General features: G+C 42.2%; 1 protein-coding gene across 4 annotated transcripts in view; it reads left to right on the forward strand.

The window, feature by feature from the left end:
- Positions 1-100: 100 nt before the first annotated feature.
- The window catches only part of filip1l (filamin A interacting protein 1-like), a 32,783-nt gene continuing 7,969 nt past the window's right edge, over positions 101-24,914 (forward strand). The window contains exons 1-4 of one of the 4 annotated variants that reach the window (XM_019856579.1): positions 101-476; positions 12,033-12,292; positions 12,369-12,542; positions 12,869-13,047. In XM_019856579.1, the coding sequence (XP_019712138.1) occupies positions 12,041-12,292; positions 12,369-12,542; positions 12,869-13,047 (605 nt within the window). In that variant the 5' untranslated portion in view covers positions 101-476; positions 12,033-12,040. Of the gene's footprint in view, positions 477-10,431; positions 10,599-12,032; positions 12,293-12,368; positions 12,543-12,868; positions 13,048-24,003; positions 24,144-24,914 lie in introns of those variants that run through there. The other 3 variants (XM_019856577.1, XM_019856578.1, XM_019856580.1) reach the window with 3 other exon arrangements.

Genomic DNA, 24,914 nt, shown 5'->3' on the forward strand with positions numbered 1-24,914 from the left:
GTGTGTGTGTGTGTGTGCGTGTGTGTGTGTGTGTGTGTGTGTGTGTGTGTGTGTGTGCGCGTGTGTGTGTGTGTGTGTTTGGAGGGTGGTGGGGTGCAGACATGGCTCAAGGTGTCAGAAGGCAGGCTGGTTTAAATTTAACTGGCTGCAACTTAACATGGCAGGTCCTCCGCTCCCTCTCCCTCTCTCACACACACACCCATGCCCAGACAGCATCATGCTCACAAAGACTTAGCCTTAGACACCATTCTGCACTGTGCGCACCGTACAGCAGCAGCCATCCACATTCAGACCACCTGGATTGTACAAGGGGACGGCCGAGGACGTAGCGGAGAAGTAACTCTCACACTGGGTGGGCAAGAAGCATTCAACACTAAGGATAAACACGTCATCCAAGGCGTCAGGCTGAAGGCACGACCGGCAGCTCTGCAGCATCACAGCAGCACAGTTAGCGGTTGGTCGCTTAGCTACGAGAGGTAAGACCAGAGGAGCATGTGCACAGTGGCCGTGAAGGTATCTATTAGAAATGCTTTGACTACTGGACAGAGGAAAACTGCAGAGAAACTCTTGTGCTTCCATGGGATTAGTATGCAACGAGATCCAAATTCACATCTGCACAGGAAAATAAATCAGTACCGCTCTACGAAGGGTGCCGATGACTGCGGTCACGCTGCACATCAAAGCTACAGTGATAACTCATGCAAAACAGTCCCGACGTGACAGTGGCAAATGTTGGCTGCACCCAGGAAAGTTTTGCAAAGGTGTCTACATTTTTCCACTGGCTCTACCGTCACTGGCTTGCCAACGGCTGCGTTTTGATGATGTGTTAACGTGATGGGGATCATAGGTTAAGATTGTGTTTGAAATGATTGCAGTCAGTGAATCGGTCTTGATTTTCTTTGCACCGAAACAACCTTCTCCTTATGTAGCCATTTGGCATTTTTGCTCTTAATAGTTAAAATACTTTACTCCAAAATGCAAAAAAAACCTGTCCGAAGAGTCTCATATTAAGATTTAAAGTATTACACAAAGCTGAAAGTTGAAACTATAAGCAAGCAAGATGTTGATAATATTTGGTGCATGACTAGCAGTGATGGTTTGCATCCAATAGCAGAGCAGCAGGCCAGTAGTGCCTTCTGGTGTTACTAATCTGCAGCAATCAACTGATTTAGCTACTTAACACGGCGACTCACGAGAGTGTGACTGCTGGCCACTCATACTGATATCTGATTATTTCACACGGCACGGTGATCCACTGGTTGGTGCGTCCGCTTCACAGTGCAGAGGTGCAGGGTTCGATTCCAGCTCCGGCCTTTATGTGTGGAGTTTGCATGTCCCCTGCGTGGGTTTTCTCCAGGTACTCTGGTTTTGCCCCCACATTCCAAAAACATGCATGGCAGGCTGATTGAACACTCTACATTGTCCCTTGGTGTGATTATGAGCGCGAATGGTTGGTCTTCTATGTGTGACCTGTGATTGGCTGGAAACCAGTTCAGGGTGTCTCCCGGCTACTCTCCAAAGACAGCTGGGATAGGCTCCAGCACGCCCGCGACCCTCATGAGGATAAGCAGATTGGAAAATGGATGGATGATTATTTCACTTTCAGCGTGTGAATCATCATCAAGCCTCATCCTAATAATAACATGTTCAGTATTTATTCTCTGGTCTACTGAGCAGACCTTTAGGCCAGGACGCACACTGTTGACGAGTGGGAGGATCGCATTAAGACAGACTAAAGGCCTTTGGAGACAATGCTTTTTAAGAGATAAAATCTAAAGTGCTGAAATCACTGGAGAAAAGTACACCTTGCTGCTGAGTGACAGTTTGGGGCTAGTGGGGCACAGATTGTTAACGTACTCTGAGCTCCTCGACTAGGTGGGCGGATTACAGCCAGGTTAAGAGGTTTTGTGTTGGATTTATCACTGACTCATCTGGTCAGAATGTAGACATCAGCAGCAGCTGATGTCTACAAAAAAAGGTTCACAATTACATCATAAAAGGAAGATAGTTTGCGAGAATAGAAATCCGGACAATATTTATTCTGGGTTGTCAAAATATGAATTGCACGATTCAATGATTACGTGTCATGCAAACAAATGGCAGCATCAATAAGAAAAGCTATTCAGAACAAAAATTCTTGGATTGCATTTGCTGATTGGAGAACACCTGAGCTTCTCAGTCCATGCAAAGCAATGACATTTGTCAAATTTGTGCTGTTTATCAAATAATTTGTTGTCTGGTGTATTGAGGCAATGAGGTGGCAGCGAGGTTGACCAGTCCAAATCCGAGTGTGGAACGAGGGCGGCATGGTGCTCGCTGACTTGTTCGGGCTCCCTAGGTCTGGTTTCACTTACAGAATAGCTGCCACTCAGAGCTCTGGGGAAAGAGCACTATTTATACTCGAGCAGAAACGCCAGTGTTGTCCAACATTAGCTTTGCTCCGAGCTTGACCCGCAGACTTTACAGTCCAAATAAGTCCAATGAAGTTCGCAGCCATCACACTGTATTATAGGATGGAACTCCAGAACCATTGTTCATCCAAGCAAGTTAAAAAGAATTTTAGGACACCAAAATGGTCAAAGATACAGTAGTGACAACTCTTCATGAATTTAATCATAATTAGGGGTTGGATATTTCTAGAGGTGGCAAACGTATTCACACTCTGTACTTCTACTTCTAGTCAAGTGCAGATGCTTGTGTAAAAAAAGACTGGTGAAAGTAAAACGACTGATTCAACTCTTCTCCTTGAGTCAAGAAAAAATGTACTGACTGAATATTCTGATTGCTAACCAATTTTAAAAACTTGGCACAGTCAAAAAAAAAAAAAAGTACTTGTACTTTGTTAAGTCACACCACAAGCTACACCCCTGACACCAAAAGTCTGGATTTCTGGACTAGTGTAACCTGCATTTGTGCTCAAGCAGAATATACGGCACTCCCTTGGCCCCGCCATCACCATTAGAAGCGATGGGCTTGGGTCGGTACACTTTCTCATGCACAGGCACAGAACATAACAACTCAAAACAAGCCATAAAGTCAGGATGTTGTATTTACGGGGTGTCCTAGTACTTGTAACGTGCGTCCGCGTCCCTTCAAAGCTATCATAGAGTGAGTCCTTTGTTTTGTTTTGTTTTTTTTCTTTTTACTGAAGACAGTTTAGGTTGAAATTAAAAGATTAATATAAAATTAGACATTTGCAGTTTCTGGAGTAATGGCATGTGAATGCTGAAATGTGGAGTGAAAAAAATATGGATGCCTCTGGATGGTGTTGAATGATGTTGACAATTATGACCAAGTTGAATTTAATATGGGGAAATGTTTGAATTTTGAATGGGATTGATGATTTTGTTGACGGTGTCATTGGCAATGAATAGGGAATTCTTGGTGCAATATTTATGGGTGAAAATGTTGAATTTTTGGTCAATGGGGATCTTTTAGCAAAGTGAAAATTGTTCCAAATGTGGCTTGAATGAGCTGAATGTTTGGAATTTCAAAATGAGAACAATGTGAATCTGTTATATTCATTAACCCACTGGGAATGAATGACCAAAAGCAGATCCTTGCTTTCTCAACTACTGAACCTTTCCAACAATTCATTAAAGTGTAATTGTTGTCTCACCAGTCCATAAAACTCTTGAGGCACACATCTCCGCCTGTTTTGGAAACATGGCCTGTTTCTTCTTCTACTGCCCGAAGACAGCCGGCTCCAGCACACCCGCGACCCTTGTGCGGACAAGTGGATTAGAAAATAGATGGATGTAAATATCTATCAAATAAAAACTCCTATACTTTTTGAGGGGAGTGAATGAAGAGCACAGTATGAATTTGGTCCGCCGTAGCAGTCAGGTCTGGTCTTTCTGAATATATTAAGGAGCTGTCCTGTCATGATTCTGTTTGTGACCAACAGGTGGCACTGTAGGGCTCCCCCTGCAGCTGCACACCTGTTGGTCGTTATGTCATTATTGCTTTAAAAGGACTCCCAGCACGACCACTCGGTGTCGGGTCATTGTTTGTTGCTGTTTCTTTGTTGCTGTTATATTTGTTTGTTCTGTCATGTTTAAGTCATGTTTCTGTTTCTATTAGTTTTGAGCTTCTGCCATGGTTTTTGTTTGATACTTTGTTTTGGATTTAGTTTTCTGTTTTAACAATACACTTCAAGTACAACCTGCTCCTACCTCGTGCCTGCTTTTTGGGGTCCACCACCACCTCGCATGTCCGATGTTGTGGCTTAAAAAGGAAATCCTTGTTAAGTGATTTTTTAAATCTTTGGGGTGTTTTGACAAAAAAAAAAAACAAACAAACAAAAAAAAAAAACCCAAAAACAAAAACATCACACAAGTCTTAAGACACCAGAGAACTGTTTTAACCTTTTCAGTGACAGCAGTCACTACAGTGGACAGCTTATCATGTTATCAGGTTACAGGGTGCATGAAAGGGTTACATTGTGATACAATCATTTCCTTTTAAATACAGATATACAGTATTCATTATTTTTTTATTTTTCTTTACCGAGGTTAAAGTCCACCTACTGTTCACATTTGCCACAACATCATCGCCCTCACTCCTTTTAGTGTGTGTACTTTGGTTTAACTATGCAGCAGGTTGAATTTGGACTCCACCGTAGGATGCTTGATAGGGGCCGGGACTTTCCATGATGCGACACAAATTGTCAAACCTGCGCCTCCCTTTGCTGTGTCGCCTGGTTAGTTATGTTCTCATGAAATCCTCAGAGATCCACATACAATATCTGGCAGTTATTTCTGGACAGTCTATTCCCAGGAGGGATGCAACTTTGCCCGTGAAATTCCGAGCATATGAAACATGATTAGATAAAGCGACACAAGTACGGGGCCGTAAATATTCACCTCACAGCGGCCATGCCGTGAACACTCCTATTTTTTTGTGCTGGCATTGTTGCCCCCGTGCTGTGTTGCATGTTGCCAAGGAGACGTCCCTGACGAAGACCAAAGCTGCATGTCTCTCTGTTACAGAGCAGCGTCGACTGCGAGGCAACTGTCACCCACAACACAGAGTGAAGTGTGCATGTCCCTTTATTCCTAAAAATGTGCCGCCTGCCTCGAGGACAGGGGCCTCCAAGCTTTTTCCTACAAGGGCTGCATCCAGAAATTAAAAAAATGCAACATTTTGGGGTGGTCTCTGGCCCTGTATCTCCACAGGAATAGATTCGCTCTTGCACAGCGCAGCAGTCAAATCACATCTGCACATTCAGAACCAAAATGAGAGCAATCAAATGTATGTATACATCTAACAACATTGAAAGGACTGTTTACGTCATGAGATCATGAGTGTGATGTGTTTCACAAATTTAGTTATCAGTAGACTTGACAGCGACCCGGTGTATCGGATCAGCCGATATTATGCATATTTTGTAAATTTTGGGATCGGCCTTAATGTTGTGATTTGAAGATCCGATCAATGATGTCATTGATTGTCAGTGATGACAGCCGCAGTGTTTCTCACTTAAACATTTGTTTGTGGCGGGCTGCCACAAATACATTTTAGACACCACTTAAAGACTTCAGCGCTGTCAATATTTGTGTCGCAGTGCTCATTGCGTGGGCCTTGTGCGCTTCTTCTCATCGACACCTGTACCACTTTCCTTTCTGAGTGCAAACACAGTACCTTAAATGACTGACGAATAAAACCTATTGATGCTTATGTTTGGGAATAGATCTTAGTAGTACCAGAGGCATCAACAGTTAAAGCAGTGACGATCCCTCTGTACATTCGTAAAGATATTGTGAGTTTAGCACGACGCAGCAAAGTGATTATGACATGAAGCGAAGCAAAATTGCAATTCTGTCCTGCAAGCACGTCTGACAGCTCCTGGTGCTGCTTGAACACCTGCAATCTTTCAGATCACTATTTTGCAACATTATTGATTAGCAGCATATTGTTTAGCAGCTAACAAGCCAGACAGCTCCCTCAGGAGTCATCTGATGCCATGCCATGCCATTGCGTGCGTATTTACTTTCATCGATTAATTCTTGGAGAGCAGCCTTCGCCACACATTGTCTCTGAGCCACAGGGAAATACGTTCACTATCTGGGCCTTTCGACAGCATGGCAAGTGGCTCAAGGATGGCTGACCTCGTAATCCTCACGATGCCCACTATGATGTCACACGGAAGCAAACTCCGGCAGATGAGGTGACAGATTGCTGACCGTCCTATAAACCCATGCCTTGACTAATCTACTGTCAGACCTCAATTGGGGGGTTAAAGCCCCTAAAGGGGGATGTGTACAGTTTAATCCCCACAATGAGTCCTTAAGGTCCCTCTGTCCCCTCAGGGTCTCCTGACTATTGGTAGTGGTGAGTCTTGGGAATTGGGTGTAGGTAACCGGTAACAAATTGTCATTGATGCTGTTTCAGTGGGACTATTATGGTTGTTGATACGGCTGTTATTGAACGTCACATGACCAAACCCAGAAAACAAGTGATCCGTGACGGCCTTTACCCGAGCCCTTTGCCACTGGGATGTCATTTTCAGTCAACAGTAAGGAGGCAGTCCTCTCAGAGGGATAAAATAATAGGCAATTTTTTTTCTGATTAGTTCATATTCCACAAATGCAATCTTAATCAGAATGGTATGTTTAGACTAGTGGTGGCGGGTACAATTTATTATTGACAAGACAAGTCTTGACTACCTTTAAATAGTCATGAGATCAGGGCCTGGACGCCTCAGGCTTAAATTTATAATATACTCCCCTCTGCTGGTTGGTTGGTTAAATCACATGAGTTCATCTGTCCACAATGCCGTGATTACCTTCACCTCATCTCATCTGTGAGGTGCTGCTTTAAGAGTAGGAAAGGCTGCTTGTAAGGGAAATACTTTAGCACGTGATCAGGATCACCTGTATGGTAAAAAAGAAAAGTGTTGTAATGATGAGTTAACCAGCAGGGGTCAAACTCAAGGCCCGGGGGCCACTTTTGCCTGCCCACAACATTTTATGAGGCCCATAAAGCAAGTCGTGTTTCTACATAATTTTTCTGACTAAAAAAATCCAAATTGGCATTTTTTGGATGAACAACTTCAAAACTAGTTAGCCATCAATTTGTTGTGCATACGTAATAATATGATGAGGCGATTGTACATTTACATGGCTCCACAGTAACGGTTCTCTGAGGGAAACCATAACTACGCTATGTGGCCTGCAACAAAAAATTATTCGACACTGTTGCTCTAAATTATTGAGCTCAGTGAAAATCATCTTTACCTTCATGTTGATGTAGAAAGCAAAGATCTGCAGCGTCACAGTCTGTCTAAACCCAATGACCCCGTCACCGATATTACTACGATCCAGCAGCACTTGTGGCTTCTCCTTCTCATAATCACCTGTTCCAAAACAGACCTGGTTACAGTGCAACTGTATGAAGCCTGTAGCTGGGGCCAAGAGAGGAAAACCAATACGGGATAATAAATACAATTGTGTGCTGGAACATGCGCTGAGGCCCAAATGGGATTCTCAGGTCTAAACATAGCATGTACAGTCCTACGGAGAAAGAAGGAGGTTCACTTCTTGTGCGTCATGTTCTGTTCATTGACGTTTGACTTCACGCAACATGACTGGCACCATGGAAAAAAAAACAAATCTGGTCTCAGTTGTGGAGGGTAAACTTCTGGGGCTTGTTTGCAACCTTGACACCAGAGAGGTTCAAACAGGCCAATGGTTAAAGATGTCGTATTTCATGCTGCTACATTCAATGTTTTGGAAGCAGCTGTAAAATCATTCGAAAGATGTTTCATCCTGAAAGGCAAAATTACAAACAGGACTTGACGAGCCAGAGGAACATAACTCTTAATTTACTCAATGAGAGGCATGGCAAACCCTCTACTGCTTGCTTATCATGCTCAAACAGTTGATGTGACGCTGCTGTAAATGCAAATCAAAAGTCCGTGAGTCTGAAACTTACATTAAGTACTTAAAAAAATACTGTTCTTGTTCAAGTAAACTGAGTCTTTTTGGAAAAAATAAGAAATAGCAACTACACACAAATGTAGGGAAAATTTTTACATTTTGAAAAAAAATGGATATTCAAGTACAGCTAATTGAAAAGTCTACTCAAGTGAAACACAGCAAATCAAGGTCGGAAAAACTCAGTTGGGATGGTATTGTTACAAGACAATCACCCGAAGAATCAGAATGGCTCGCTCACAGATTTTTGGAAATCAACATCAGGGAAGCTTTACTTGGTTAAATAATACCAGACTTGGGGTGAGTGGCCAGGCACTCCAGAGACCCCGCCATTTGCATACGAGGAATTTAAAAGTCACTTTCCCATAACGTATGCCTCTTAAACCTCTGTATCATCATCCGTGACTCACCTCGAACAATACCTGATCATCTTCCCCCACACCCAGTGTTTTGGGAGTTCGCCTGTGCTTGAGGCAACTTCATGAAATTGCCCATTTTTTTATGTGCTCGCTTTTGATGGCAGGAAGCATCCCAAAAGCTTTTATGACACCACCTGTTGCTATGACAACCATCCGCCCTGTTTGCAAACACTGCACTCCTTTTTTTGGCTCCGTGATTAAAACCACCGAAGCGGGTGCTGTTATTACAGGGCTATTAGTTGGACTTAAAAAAAATACTGTTAATTTCCTGTGGGTATTTTACAAGCACAAGCATTCTCTATGAAGGGAGATTATGAAAACACTGGGCTGTAATGCAAATAAAATTCGCTGAATAAGTAAATTGCCAACGTATGCTCTTTGTGCAAAAAGAGGAGACTGTTGCTCCTGAATTGAGTGGTTGATATTGAGCCCACTTTGTGTCCAGAAGGCAGACAAGTAGTAGATCTGCTCCTTCTTAGCAAAAGTCACTCACTCCATCTGCTCCTCCCCTCTCTCCCTGCTTGTATTTGATCTTGATTCTCTTGCCCTCAATCACGTCAGGGTGTGATGTAAGGCTGTAGGAATGTACTCAGTAATGCGTGTGTGTGTGTGTGTGTGTGTGTGTGTGTGTGTGTGTGTGTGTGTGTGTGTGTGTGTGTGTGTGTGTGTGTGTGTGTCCTCCATACATGGGGGCGAGGTTTATTTTCTTTGCGGCACACCTGCTTCCTCACCTTTCACCCTGGTGACTTTAACGGGCAAATGTAAAGTCAAGGCATTTTTTTTTAAGTCTTGCAATGTGAAGTGGTCACTATAAAGACGACTTTTAAGAGTCCAAAAGTCTGAAGACAGCATATCCAAGGCTCTTGGGCTTGCCACATCGTACTTTTTGACCAGCTATCCAACCACGGAAACTTAAGTGGTCATGGGAAAGAAAAGCGTCCAAACTGCCAAAAGTTTCCAGCGACTTCTGGCCGCAGATACTGTTATGAGTGCCGAAAGAGTTTAAAAGCTACACTGTAAAAAATAAATAAATAAACATTGGGTGCAATCAAGATTTGACTGCAACAAACTTTTATATTGGGCAATTCAATAAAAACTTTCTGTTTTGCTGTGGTAAGAATTGGTTTTCTCGTATTTCAAAACAAAAAAGATGCATTTACAGAGCTATACTATCCCTTGTATTGGCTGCCCAAGTTAGGTCTCAGTAAAAACAACCCAGCACATTGTTTTGGCACAAACAACTTAATTGCTTTGCTGTGCTCGCTAACATTGTTATAATAAATGTCAGGAATTTATATTTTAAAGTTGTTGTAGCTTAAATTATGTTTTTTTTTTTTTTTTAAGAGGGTTATAGGCTGGGTCTCCTGTCTACTTTTTCTTGCCTAGGAATTATTTCATAAAACAAATTATCACCAGCAATTAATGCATCCACCCATTATCTGAGCCGCTTATCCTCACAGGGGTCGCGGGCGTGCTGCAGCCTAACAACCATCCGCATTCACTATCACACCTTAGAAAATTTTCAAGTAATCAATCAACCTATCATGCATGTTTTTAAAATGTGGGGGGAATCCGGAGTACCCGGAGCAAACCCACACAGGCAGGGGGAGAACATACAAACCCCATACAGGAAGGCCGCAGCCCGGAATTGAGCACATGACCCCTGCACAGTGAGGCAGACATTCTAACCAGTCGCCCACCTTGTCGCTACCAACAATTCCAAATTCACAACTATTGAAATGAATAATTATACTCCTTGACGTCAACACGCATACCTGATCAAACAATTCCTGTATATTTTTTCTCTTAACTTAACTATGTGCTGTTGGACCTACTACTAATGTTCTTGTTCCTTTTGTTAAATTCAACATGAATCAACTTTTGTGTCCCTGGTGTGACCCTTTTTACCTTTTGACTATGTGAAATATTTGTGATCCCTCTGACAGTTTTGGCAGATATGTGACACTTGCACATGCCGAGCTGCTGTACACGTCTGTGACCTTTGGATCTGTTGCACTAACCCGCTCTATCGGCAGCTCGGTGTTCTGCCTGAGTGCATGTGGAGTCTGTCCCTGACTAAGAGGGAATTACCTCAGCTCACAATCATGTGGCGTCTCACCTCCACTGTGTACAATGCAATCAGCCAGCCTCTGCTCTCACTCACAGGCTATCAGAGGTTCTCACGCATCGGCCCAGTAACCAACAAAATGCCGCTCTACTTATCTGGCAAGTTCAACAAGTGGTGAGAGTCCATTCATCAGAAAATCTGCGTAGAATAAAAGTACTTTCTGTGAAATATAGATCGAAATAAATCTCTTACTTTAGCAAATGGGATGATTCATTGCCTACTAATGGTTTTCTAATCCCTCTGAGGCCGATGCAAATCTCTTCTTAAGACTGAACTCAGATAAAAGCCCCTATAAAAGATGATGCAATGGTTCTGGCATCCTTGAGATATGGTTGGTTTCTACTAAAAAAATGTTATAAATTGTGTGGTTACAGTTCATTAACTTGTTCTATCCATTTATCATAGCTGGGTTCATCACAATCAGTGAGCCTCTGAGCATCCCGGTCACATAGCGGACATCAGCGCCAAGCAGATGATGATTCTTCTGATCCCAAAAAGTCTTGTTTAGCTGAAGTGGCTCTTTTCCCCAACCACAGGGGCCCAATCACATCAAACAAAAAAACAAAAGGGAAAAGTGATTGGCTGTAAAGGTTGGACAGCAACTTTCAGGGAGGAGATCCAAGAAAGTTCTGGATGTAGTTCGTAATGTGAAACATTTTTCCATTTTTGGATTAGATGACGACTCCATTCTGCTGTGAGGCTAATAATATCTTGTAAGGCTATGACAGCAAGACAGAGAATGCACAAACACAAGGCCACCCATACAAACTTCACACCGGTGATTTTGTTGCTTTCGTCCACTGTCTGAGGTCTTTAGACAATTACACTTTGCTTTTTTTTTTTCCTCTTTTTTTTTTGCGCTGAGTCTCATCCTACCCCTTGTTCTCCAAAAATGACGAAAAATCATATTCTCATGCAAATACACAAATAGGCTGTTTACAAATGTGTATCAGGACATATCCAAATGAGAACAATAAAAAAAAAAAAAAAAAACGCTCCTTTTTACATATGTTCAAATGAACTGTACGGATGAGCGTGACATGTAGATCCATTATTCAATGTAGTAGCAATAAATAGAAACAAAAATAAAGGAAAACACAAACAGACATGCCCCATTATAAATATCTATCGATAATCTAGACGCCAAAATGTCATCGAGGAGTGGTAGAGGATTCCAGTGGGGACCTGTACAACTCTGGTGAACTTTGTGCCAAAGGGTCACGGCAGTGCTGGAAAAGAATGGTGGCCAAACAATGTGTTGACACTTTAGGCAGAATTCAGACATTTTCAATTAAGGGTGTACTCATTTTTGTTGCCAAGTTCAGACATGAATTGCTGTGAGATGAGTTATTTTGAAGGAATTGGGTAAATTGACACTGTCACACAAGTTGTATGATGATTACATTCGAGAAAAGTGTCATGTCTTCAGAAATGAGAGAATCAAAATATTTACAAAAAGGTGAAGGGTGTACTTACCTCTACGAGCCACTGTACACGCGTGTGCACATCTAAGTGTACTTTGCAATAACCCAACGCTGTCCTTTCAAGGTAGCAACATGCGCTCCCGTAGCAGCAGCCTGGAGGACGTCACCAAGGTCAAGCTGGCCAAAGAAGAACCCTCTGGGCGGCCAGAGCGTCGCAGTCGCCACCGTGAGCCGCCAGATGACACTGGCACCATCCAGTGGAACCACCAGACCACCAAGAATGGCGGCAGTAGTGCTGCAAAGGGGCCCCGTAAGGAGAAGGCGAGAGACCTTTCGCGTGATGACCTGGTCTTCCTGTTGAGCTTGCTGGAGGGAGAACTGCAGGTCAGGGCACAAGTCCAGAAAGACAGTTTTTCTCAAAAACATCAACAAAAACCAGTGGACATTATTCACTCCGCAGGCCAGAGATGAGGTGATTACTGTGCTGAAGGCAGAAAAAATCGATTTGGCCCTTCTGGAAGCCAAATACGGCTTTGTCACGCCGCCCAAAGTCCTGCAGGCTCTGCAGCGGGATGCCATCCAAGGCAAAGTTGACGGCTTACAGGAAGACATCTATGAACGGCCCATGGTGGAGGTACCAGCAGTCTTGTATAAATACCTGAGAGCAATACTGTAATCGGGTAAAAGTATCCACAAAGAAAATATCTTCTAGAGTGGCGTAGAAGACATCGTGTAGAACATTCCTTGAGCAGAAGTCTGAAAGGACCTGATATTTGTTTTACTGAAGTACCAACAATTATTTTCTAATATTAAAGTTTCTTCCATATTAGAAGTAAAGTATTTTTGAAAAATGATGAAGTAGGGAAGTATTCGTACTCATGTTACATTATACAGCTGGCTGTTGTTGATTTACTGTATTTGCAAAATTCACGGTGCATGTGTCCTGCAACTGTCTTGCAGCTGGACAAGCTGGTGGAAAAGCAGAGGGAGACGTACCGCCGCATGCTGGAGCAGCTGCTGATGGTAGAGCAGGCCCACAAGCAGGCCCTGTACAAAATGGCGGATGAGAAGCGCAACCATGGCGACTTTGTGAAGAAGAGCGACGAGTTTACCAACCTGCTGGAGCAGGAGCGTGAGAGGTCAGTGCGCAGGACCGCAACACCGACGCCATCACAGAGTTTACCCAACCTCCATGGCTCTCTATTTCATGGGAAATATCACCCGTTTGAGTTTAGTGATAATTCATGGTCACAGTAAACACCCAATCGAAGTCATAACACCACATGAAAATCAGTGCATATTTTTGGGACATATTGTATATGAGGTATGTCAAATAAATTCCACGACTGGTGTCACAAAACATATATTTCAAATCCGAACTACAAACAAATGAACTAAATAGTTGGACTATATTTTAGCATAATCCTAACTATGACAACTAGATTTCATGCGAGCACAGCGGTACCTTCACAAGTGCAGTCACTAATTTTATGTTGCGAGCAAAGGTAGCAAATCCAAGTCCAGAAAGTGAAAACCCGGCCAAGTTTCCAGGGGAGCTCTTTTACCTGCCGCCTGAGTCAAAGCACCTGTGGCTAAAGCCAAACTGTGGAAGGGTTTTCACTTACTTTTGACTTACTCTGGTTGCAAGTCAAAATCTTAATGACTTTGTATGAGCCAACTTCAGATTCAAACACTTCAGGGAACTTAGCAAGAAAATTGAAGAATCAAGGCACTGTCACACAAATAATCCAAGTAATGCAAGTCGGTAGGGAAAATTATCTATTTTACATGGTTGTCATTTTATGACATGGTTGTCAAATTATGACATAAAATGTTTATATCTATTTTTGAATATGATACCCTTCTATTAAATTACCCTCACCTGCCGTTAATTCCCATAATTCCCCTTGGAGAGTTTCAAATTGAGAGTACAGTATTCCCATAGTACCCCATATTAACTTCATGAAACTCCATGTCAAGGAAAAATTGTTGCAAGCATTTGCGGGTCACATTTAATAATAATAATAATAAAAACAAGAGAGAGGTTGTAACAGTGAAAGGAAGGAGACAGGGTGGAGTTGTCGATAGTGAGATTAAAGTTGGAGGAGACTCTTTGGATGAGGGAGTTTGGACCGATGATTAACAGGTGAGATTTTGTGCAGTTGAGTGTGAGAAAGTTTGTTTGCATCCAGGATTTACTATCAGAAAGACAGTTAGACAGGGTGGAGTGGGTTGGATTTGGCGGAGATGTCCAGTTGAATGTCATCAGCGTAACAGTGGAAGCAGAAACCATAATGACAAATGATTTGGCCAAAGGGGAGAAGGTAGAGGATGAAGAGAAGAGGACAAAGCACAGAGCCTTGGGGGACACCTTGGGACAGTGGGGCAGTGGAGGAGGGAGTAGTTGTTGATGAGGATGAATTGTTTCCTGTCTGTGAGATATGAGTGAAGCCAGGTGAGGACATTGACTGTGATGTTGAGGGATGGGAGGAGAGAGAGTAGGATGGTGTGGTTGATGGTGTCGAAGGCGGCAGTAAGGTCAAGGAGGATGAGGATGGAGAGTAGGCCAGAGTTGGAGGAGAGGAGGAGGTCATTGGTGATTTTAAGGAGGGCGGTTTCAGTGCTGTGATGTGTGGGGGAACCAGAATGAAATTGCTCAATTATTGTCAAGGTGGGCTTCGATTTGGGATGTGATGATATGTTCTATGATTTTGGACAGAAAGGGGAGGTTGGAAATGGGTCGGATGTTGCATGATGTCAGGGTTGAGTCTGGGAGTTTTGATGATGGGGGTTGACGTCGAGGTGGGCCGGATCTGGCCCGCGGGTTTGAGTTTGACACCCGCGTGATAGCGGATGTACGGGAATGTCGGCAAATACTTCCCCTTGATTGATTGAGGGTCTGTTATTGAACGATGACCTCATCGCATGCCGACTGATGCAGGAGCAGCAGAGGTGTGGGAGCCAGAATGACAACGGCGTGCTAACCAGCAACAGATGTTTCTTAAAACATGATCTCAGCGCAGAGATGAACGGTACACAGATGGCGACTGGCCACCTTTGTTCCTCTGTGGGGAATTGAAAGCAGCGAGCCAATTTCATGGCTGTCTGCATCTTCTAGTTTTGTTGAGGAAAAAAAAAAATCTGGCTTGAAGTTGAGTGTTGAATGTCGGGTGTGATTAAATAAGTGTACAGTATATGCCATCCCCATTCTTCTAAATGCTCATCATAAATAATGAAATCTAAAATCTATACAATTCAGTTCATCAGGAGAGATTTTATGGAAATTTCACTTTTCAGTTTTTGTGTTCAAATTGGATTTTGTATGGAATTGGAATTTTGCCAATTGGGATGTCACAATTTGGCTCTTCAGAAGTGTCCAACCTATGACAAAAGTCAAAAAGTCACCAGATTTGTTGCGAGCAGCATTTTTAAAAAATAGTTCAGAGAAGAGTCGGAAAAGTTGCCAACTTCCTCGTTTTTGCCTTAACCCTGCCCCGGTCTTCATGGCAATGAAATAAAATAAACTTGGCCTTAGCATGAGACAGTCGTGACCCTGCCAAAACAGAGTGATTATGACCAAGGTGTGACGTCAGAGACCCTTTGTGAAGATACTGAGGAACTGTTCTAAAATGTGGACAAAATTGCACAATATGTCTCCTTTTAATGTGACGTTTAAAAGTAACAGGGAAACCACATTCAAAAACACTACCTGTCAACACATTGAAAGTCAAATACTTGTGTATTTGGCCCGCTCATTACTTGTTATGGACAATATACATTTTGTGAATATGTAAGAGTAAACATGATTGACAACTACTATGAATAACAAACCAGACACCCTTAACCTTCATTCCTACTGTACTTGAAGCTCGATATTGAAGTAGGCTGAGGTCTGGCGTGATGTGCTAACATTGCACATGACACCACGTACTGGGCAATTCCATTCATCCAATTTCGATACTGCTTATTAAGTTCACGGGTGAGCTGCAGCCTACCGAAGCCGGCATGTGGCTGCCAGTTAATTGAAGGCCACATATCATATCATCAACAATCATTCACAGTCGCATTTACACCGACGCAAAATTTTGAGTGTTGGTTGAGCCTAACCTCATGTTTTTGGAATGTGGGAGGAAGCCAAAGTACCCTGAGAAAACCCACGCAAGCACAGGGAGAACATGCAAACTCGACACAAGAAGGCTGCATATGAAATTCACATCTAGAACTTCATGACTGTGAGGCAGCTATGCTGTCTACATCGACGCAACATTTCTACTCCCACTAGGCCTTTCGGTGTCCGATGCATTGATTGTGGTTGGTATCTGTGACGATGGACTGCTGAATTGTTCTTGTGTTTTATGTTGTGATGTTCAAAGTCAGTTGAAACAATCAAACTTTTAAAATACTGAAATTCACTCTATTTCACAAGTCTCAATGCTTGACAAACATGTGCAGTATATTATACGTCTAATCCAAAATAAATCCGTGCATTATGGAAGTAAAATAGGGCTGCGATTGAAAGACATGGACAGTAGCCGCAAACATGACACAGCACGATTACCCTCTGCTTCTTTATTTGCTATGCAGGGCTTGCCATTTATCTTTAAGCCATCTGGCTGGCTTAACTGTTGCGCTGGTGATGATATCAACAGGTTGAGAACATTCTTGGGCAATGTCCTCATCATCACTGACGTGCTTATTTTCCAGATCTGCCCTCTCCTTTAAAACACAACGTTGCATTTTATGTTTACATTGTGGGATTTCTCGTTGAAAACGATCAGTGTTCCTGGATGGTCAAGCTCATCTCAGAGGAAAGTTGTGAACTCGTTAACCAAGTTACTTTGCAGAAACCCCCCTATTATAATGCGGTTCATCTTTTCCACCCACGCTTATGTTGCACAGAGGGGGCACATTGCCTGCGCCGACACTGATGCTCAGCAGTCCTGAGCTCTACTGGATGTAGATGAAGTGTAATGAAAAACAGTAGAAGAAGAAGCAGAGAAGGTCGCCTACTAAGCTGGAGAAATACTGTGTGTGGAAATGGGAAGTAGCGGTTTGAAGGTGTTGAATTACCGTAACGTCTGTGCTAATATCCGTTAGCATTTCAGCGGCATGTTGCACTGTACGTTCGTATTCAGCAAGCATACTTGTTTTAATGTACAATTTGGCTGAACATTTTAGTGTTAATAATGCCGTTTTGTATCAGTTTTACAGTCAACTTCAACTGAGAGTGACAAACAGCTTATAGCAAGCATGCTTAACCTATTAGAACATCCTGTAAAAAAAATACTATGGTTTCCCCATATCATGTCTTATTCCATCAATTGCATATGGTTCGGTTGTGACTTTGCAGCACAATAAATAGGGTTTCACTCCATTTGTTGTTGTGTCCAGATGACGGCATGTTTAAGAAAGTTATCGGGCAGCTGTTTGTGCTGGACGCATGAGCGCAACCTGTCAGCACCTACGGACCGTTAAGATGCCATCGGGCCATCGAAAAGTGTTAGCAATGTCTTTCCTGAAGAGATCTCCACCTGTATTTTCAGCCTGGCACACACTCACACATTCCTGCTCTGCACCAGCTTTCTGAAAGCTGACATGAGGAAATGAAGTTATTGGCAACTGGAGAGGCTTTGTACTGAACATTTCCTTGTATGGGTGGAAAAAAAAGTGATTTCCTGAGCTGACCACGATGGTTTACTGGCAGTCGTATGCTTTAATGCGCATGCCCTCATACCAAAACCACGACTAGCACGCTTTCGACACTTTGACCCAACACACCAAAAACGCACATTCTACCTCATCTCCAAATATGTCAGAGGGCCTCTTTAAAGCATACATCACTCTTGTGGGGAAAGAGTACTTGTTGAAAAGGATAGCAATTAGTAACGAACTAGGATGTGCAATGACGGCGTAATGAAAAAGAGTCAAACGATGGCAGATGTGAGTCATATCCTTTGACTGACCATGAGTGGGGGGCTACTTTCCTGATTTGCAATCTGCCATAGTATTTTTTTTCAAGGTTAAATAGGAAAAAGGAGTCCATTTATAAATAAAATCTACGTAGTATTATTTAACTTGGTAAAGTGGGTGTGACTAAGGGAATGAGATTACAAAATTCCGCCTTGCAAGCACTCACAATCACAAGAGGAACCGGTTCCCAAGCCCACATGCTGGTAAAATGCTCTTTAGTAACATTTTGCCAGAATTATCAGATTTGTGTTTACTATGGGTATGGTATGACATTCAAAGTAACTGAAAGTTGCCAACCAATACAGGTGATGAAATTATGGAGGCCTGGCGGCAAATTGCTTAAAATTTACGGGCAGGGCGAGAAAAACTTGACAGACTTAATGTTGAGTCTCTCTAGTGGTCTAGTTTGAATGAAAGTGACACAACTGTAGCGATGACATTATGCTTGGAGATAGAAGCACTTTCAGGAAAGTTTTACAGTTGTGTGACGGCATTTGCTTTCGTTATCCATCTGCTCGATAGACAAGCAACAGTTCAAAGAGCTTGAGAAAGCTCAGCCAATTGTCTACTTGTGACAAAAAATACACAACGTGGACCGAGCATTTTCCAGTTCAGGATGCTGGAAGCCCTTGCGTTTCAGCTTGACTGTGCCCCGAGTACAAAGGATGACCCGTAAATACATGCTTGGAGGAGTTTGGTGTGGAATGACTTAACAGTGCTTGCTTTGAAACACGTTTGGGGTGAAGGAGAAAAAAAGGTTGTGAGGCCAGCCGACTCTCAGCTGCAATATCAGTGACCTCTGATATTGCAAACATTCCTTGACTGATTCCCATATCTTGGAGAACACTTGTCCAAAAGAGTAGAAGAGCATAGAAATGTCATTTTTAAACATTTGTGACCAATCTAAAGAGTTGCTTGCTTTTGACGATGCAATGTTAATGGTTCAAAAGGCGTTATGGTTTTTTTTTTTTTTTTTTTTTTTTGGTTTCCTGACAGTGACACTTTTGCAGATGTGTTGCCAGCAAGCTACAAATGGAGTCAGGGGTGCAAATCCATTATTTATTTATCAGTGAACAATGTGCAAAAAAATCACCTCCTGTAGGTGGGGAAAAAGGAGCAGCTTTTGTTGGCAAGATGCTTCGGCATTTTGATGTTGACTTGTGTTGCAAATCACAACGTTCTAACACTTCCCGCTTCACCTTTGCAAATGTGAGGTTTTCTATTGTAGTGTGTAAAGAATTAACAGTGTGATTGTCCTCACACAACCTCAACATTGCGAATGAAATAATGCGGCTCCCTGTCAATGCTAACTGAAATCCATGAATGCAAACAGATGAGGTGCAGCCCTCAAGTGTTGTTGACACGCAGAACAGATGAAGGCGCACTCTGGCATGTATGACCTCATCTCGTGTGATTCCATCAACAACGAGCAAGATGCTTCCAGCCAAAGTTGCTTTCCCATAGTTGGCTTCAGCAAAAAGGGAAAACTGGGTGGATTCACAAAGTGGCGAAAAACTTCATGAAGTTCAGATGAAAATCTATCAAATGTGATTTTATATGAGAAACTTGGAGCGCACATTGCCTACTTGCATTCGCCACAATGGACAAATAAATCCATCCATCCATTTTCACAATGCTTATCCTGTTCTGGGTCACAAGATCATCTGACGACAGGGGACGAACGGACTACACCCTGAACTGGTCACCAATCACATGCAGGGTACTCATAAAGATGGGCAACCATTTGGACTAATTTTTCCTCCAGTTTCTGTCATGATTAAGCTTTTTTTTTCCAAGTGATATCCCAACCATTTGGTATAGACTCACATTTTAAAAAATATTTATTTTTGTACCTGCCCAAAGCAACTATCTCCGGCTATTTCATATTGTTTATTAAAGGGTTACAGTCAATGGCTCTCTTCTTAACCTCCGTTGAACCTGCTTTCAAGAGTAATTGTTGCAGTCAAATCAATTTGTTCTCAAGGAGCCTTTGACTTGCAGCAATGCAAAGGGACAAAGACTATTTATTGCTTTTTGCTTCAAATAAGCAAACACACAGTAGCTGGTTTCCGAGGCGTTGGGGGTCGGGGCATGGTCTGACTAAATAGGCTTCGGGGGCCAGATCTGATTTCAGGCGTCTGGGGAGGATCCGAGCAGTGTAAGGAAGAGGAAGTATCAATGTCAGCGTGCAGACAAGCCATGAGGCCCCTGCAAAGAAGCAAATGTACCATAACGTGGTGTTTGCGTCACAATCCACGATTTGGTGTTTGCAGGAAAACTCACACACTTAGTGCCTTGGATACAACGCAGCAGAATTCTTGTAAAGTTTAATCAGGGGCACGGCATGTGCGGTTTGGATTCAGAGTAAAGGCGAGAGGCTAAATGCTGCGACTCCATCTCGCTCTCTAATTTAATGTAAGTATAGCATGAGCTCATTCCAGAAGAGCACTCTTTTTCCAAACAAAAAACGCATGAGCTCACGTTTGAAAAAGCCACGCATGGCATCCGACCTAACGCTTAAGTCGTAGCGACCCATAATCTAATTTTACTACAATTCCTTTGCTGGCTGGGCCTCATTTTGAGCCTAGTTTAACCCAAATTCAGATGCTATGCTGAAGCTAATTACTGTCATAAAATAAAAGGAAGACATTGTGAGCAAAGTGGACAGAGAAAAGCTCACAACTCCAAGTGCCTCTGTGGACTGGCTCCAGATGTGAGCCAACTGTTGTGCTCAGTCACTGAGGTGTGACCGGTCATGTCTATTCACTGTGACATCATCGGAATCCTGCATCCACTCCACTCATGTGGATAGAGAAGGTGCATTTGTCTCATAGCCTGAACATGTCGCCCTTTTGTCGAGCGCAAATCTAATCGGTTGACTTGGAGCAGCCATTCCCAAACAATGTGTGTTGTGACTGTGAGAGACTGTGTGTCCTGGGAAATGATTCAAGTTCACTGAATTGGTTTCGAAAATGATGCCTTCACCACAAATAATGTAGTTTTGTTTTTCTAGCGATGCAACTTATAGTGACCGACAAAACAATGAAATGCTCTTCTACATTCTCTTTTTCTACCTGTTGCCACTCATGCAACAGAATAATAGTGTTGTGCTCAACTAAACAGGCCCTGACTTTACACTGGGACAGTAGATTTGTGAGTTTATTGAGATGGGGTTGTCATAATTTCAGAATATACAACCCTATATTCTAACTATACAAATAATACAAATATTGTAATTTAGCGCATTTAATTGAAGAAAATTAAAAAGAGTCAACGTGCCAAACAATGATCTTTTTTTTCTGGTCTCTTCATTTTTTCCAGAGCTGTTTACTTTTTGAGACATTTTTGTTTAGCGTTGTGCCATGAGATTTTTACTGTGCAAAATACCTACCTTGGCTCATTAGAGGTTGGGAAACACTGGCTTACAAGATTTGTCCAACTAAGGCTAACATGTTGCGTCTGACTCCTTTCACAGAAGACATCTTTGGCTGCTGACATGATCATGATGATGTGGCCATGAATTGGCCTGAAAGCGGCAGGCAACTTGCCTCATCTCTCTTTAAGTGCGCCGGGCAATGATGTCACCCTGACTGTACAACACACACTCATGGTTGTGTCGCGAGTCCGTCTGTAAATTCCTGCGTCGCAAACTGCAAGACAGAATGCCTGTCATGACCATTCCTCGTCATTATTTATGTGACAGGCAGAAGGATCGATAGCAGAGGTTACCGACATGCTGCCTACGGGCACCAGGTCACCCCCACCCACAGGGATCACATGAATTGCCCGCGGGCCTGTTTCTAAAAAACGTCTCAGTTAGTCAGTGTAAGTGGCTAGTGAAAATGCGAACATTATGATTTCCAGAAAGTTTTTTAAGCATTTGGAAAATGTAAACACTTGCAGAGATTTATAGGAATAAAGTGTTGCATATTGATGTTACTAACTTGTTAAATCGTTGTTGATAATTATTGTGGGATATCACAAACACGATCGTTGACATCATTTTTATGAAAGACATAATTTGAGCAAATCGGTTATTTCAAAAGTGTCAATCAAACTGTTTGGCCTTGGGTAATCAGTACCCAAGAAGTTGCCCTCGGTTTCAAAAAGGTCGGTGACCCCTTATCTAGAACATTATGGGCATGATTCATTACATTTTGTCACACTTTATTTGATATATCAAACTGTTTATTTTTAATTCTAGCTAAACAGAAAATAATTATTATATTTCATTAACTTCTGGTCCAGACTGTACCTGGCATCCCTCAATGATTGTTAATGAGTATTTAAACAACTGTAGACTTTCAAACACTTCATCGCTAATAAAATGCGAGTCCTCAACCGATTACAAGAACCTGCCCCTAAAGAAAATGTTCCTGGGCAGTACTGCCCCGCAACCAGAAAAGGAAACAAAATCCAGGATTCAGAAGAATACCCTTGGCGTGAATGCATAAAGTTCCTCCAAAGGTTCCTGCAGTGAAAAGGGGCCTTCGGTGTGTAATTTACAGACTGTCTGCCTAGTTGCACCCTCTGAAGGTGCGAAATTGATTCCTGCCTCTTGAGCAGTCCTTTGACAAGACTGCACACGTCACTCATTCTACAGGTGTGCTGGGAACTACTTCTTCTTCTTATCCCTGTCATGGCTTTGTTGGAAGAAGCATTTATCATTTCTAAGACGAAAGAAACATCAGTAGTGAAATAAAAAAAAGGAGGAAGAAGGGAATTAAAGAGCAAACGTGGAGACAGAAAGAGAACCATTTGGGTTTGATTACAGGAGGACGTCATGCACGTCAGATATTGTCCGTTTCATAATGTGCAACATGCATGAGCAGGCAGGTGAGGCGACACGACTACCAAGACTCCGCGTTGAGCTTTTTTTTCTCTTGCTGTCTGATCTTACAGCTGTGGAGTGTTCACACACTGAATGGAAACTCATGAAATCAAGGACTTGTGTACATTATAACTAAAGACGGATACAACAGTCATTTCGGCAGCTCAATTCGACACCAACACACTGAAACAAAGTATGAAGAAAAAAAAACGCTGGTCACTCAAGATAATGAGCCTGACAACGCTTCTCCCATTAATATTTTGAATCATACATACATAAGGAGAGTGACATCCCTGTCAATGCCAGTCAGTGGTGACTTGAGAGGAAAAAAAGAGACGTGAACCCATGACTGATGTGGGCCCTTGAGAAACAAACAAAAAAAAAAAACATGATTTTTTTTTTTCTTCTTCTTCTCCATGGGGCCCGCCAAATCCCTGGCGGCTCCCCTGACCGTCATGACCACAGATTGAATACTGGACAGCAATAACAGAAAGGCTATTTAGCTTTTCTTAAGAAGACAGCCTTTGTTTGAGAAAACATAATTTTTGTATTCTAATCTTGGAAACATTTTAATTAGTGGAGATACACTACTTAGACAAAGCATTACGACACAGAGACATTATATCTCCAGCTGGTTAAAATGTAGTGGTGGCAAAAGTATTTGTACTCAAGGAAAGGTGCAAATATTTGTGTAGGAAAATACTTCCCCCCCTACTCATCCTGAGTAGGGGGGGAAAAAACGATTGTGTGCCCAAGCACTGATACAACTCTGTCACTGGTGTACAGATTCTGAAATGTGAAAAAGTAAAAATGACTTTTTACCATCAGTTAGAATATCCGTTTTGATAATTTAGCACAACAAAACAAACCCCCCAAAAAACCTCTGCACACAAAATAATTTCCCTCGTTTATTAACTATCACAGTGCTCATCCTGAGTAGGGGGGGAAAAAACGATTGTGTGATGGCTGAAGCTTTTATGCCACCATAAACAATAGTTGTGAACTGACTCACAATAAAAAATGCTAAAATAACAAATGATATCTATCTTCTCCTAATCTGTTGAATCATTGTGGTCAATGCTCCCTGGTTTAGTCCCCAGCGATATTTTCAAGTAACTAAAGTAGATACAGTACCAAAGTATTTGTACTTTGTTACTTCCCACCACTGTTAAAGGCAAAAAATGTGTAATAATGTACGCACTCTGTCTGGCGCGCACACGCACGCCAGCAAGCAAGAACACCCCCTTCTTGTGTGTGCGTGAAATGCAAAGCTCCATATAAGGCCATGTTGATGATGTCATAGTCCAAAGGCACAGGGAGCAAAGCACATCCTTTATTGTTTGGTCTGGCTGTAGGAATGCTACTCAGCGAGCGGGGCACACGATGTATGGCAAAATAACTCCTGGCAGTGACACCGGGAACTCTTTGCTGCAGGTAGGCTTGCTGAACTTAATCCAAACTCTCGAGACTTTGGCAGCTCTTGGCTGGCTTTGGGACAAACAGATCACACTTCAGGTCAAGATTAAAGTATTGAAGGGATTTTGTTGCTGGAGTGGCACCGGGATTTGGATGGCGACACACATCTGGATTTCAAATTACTTTCCTGCACTGTAAAACAATGTAGTTATATGTACTAGTACGTGATTGAGTATAATTATAACATGTTAAATCTGTTAGATTTATCCCAATGAATTGAGTAAATGTGTGAAAAACAATTACAAGTAGAAGTAAAATTCTACAACTGAATTCCTAAATAAATGCAAGTCAGATACAAATGACAATGAAAGGAGTAAATATTTTTCCATTTACTTCACATATTAAGAGAACTCAGCTACTATGGATTATAACTCAAGGAGTTCGGCGTTTGACTCTCCATTGGAACATCTCGGAGTCGATTTTACATCTTCTCAGTTGCTTACATCCGCAAAACATGCATGTTTTCTTTTAAGACTAAATAGTCCATAGATGGTAAAGGGAATAATTATCTTCATGTGCCCTGCGACTTGTAAATGTGTGATTTATGTGTAATGATATATGAATATTATTGTCAATGAATTAACTTAGCTCTTTTAAACTGTCACTGAACCTACAACAGACGTGACTTATGTATTCCTAAAAGTGGCTTCTTTGCAAACAGCATGCAAAATACAGTACCATATAAGAGGTTACAGTGGAGGGGAGAGAAAAAAAAATATTATATATATA

The sequence above is a fragment of the Hippocampus comes genome, unplaced genomic scaffold (assembly GCF_001891065.2).
Source record: "Hippocampus comes isolate QL1 unplaced genomic scaffold, H_comes_QL1_v1.1 scaffold283, whole genome shotgun sequence".
Lineage (NCBI taxonomy): Eukaryota > Metazoa > Chordata > Actinopteri > Syngnathiformes > Syngnathidae > Hippocampus > Hippocampus comes.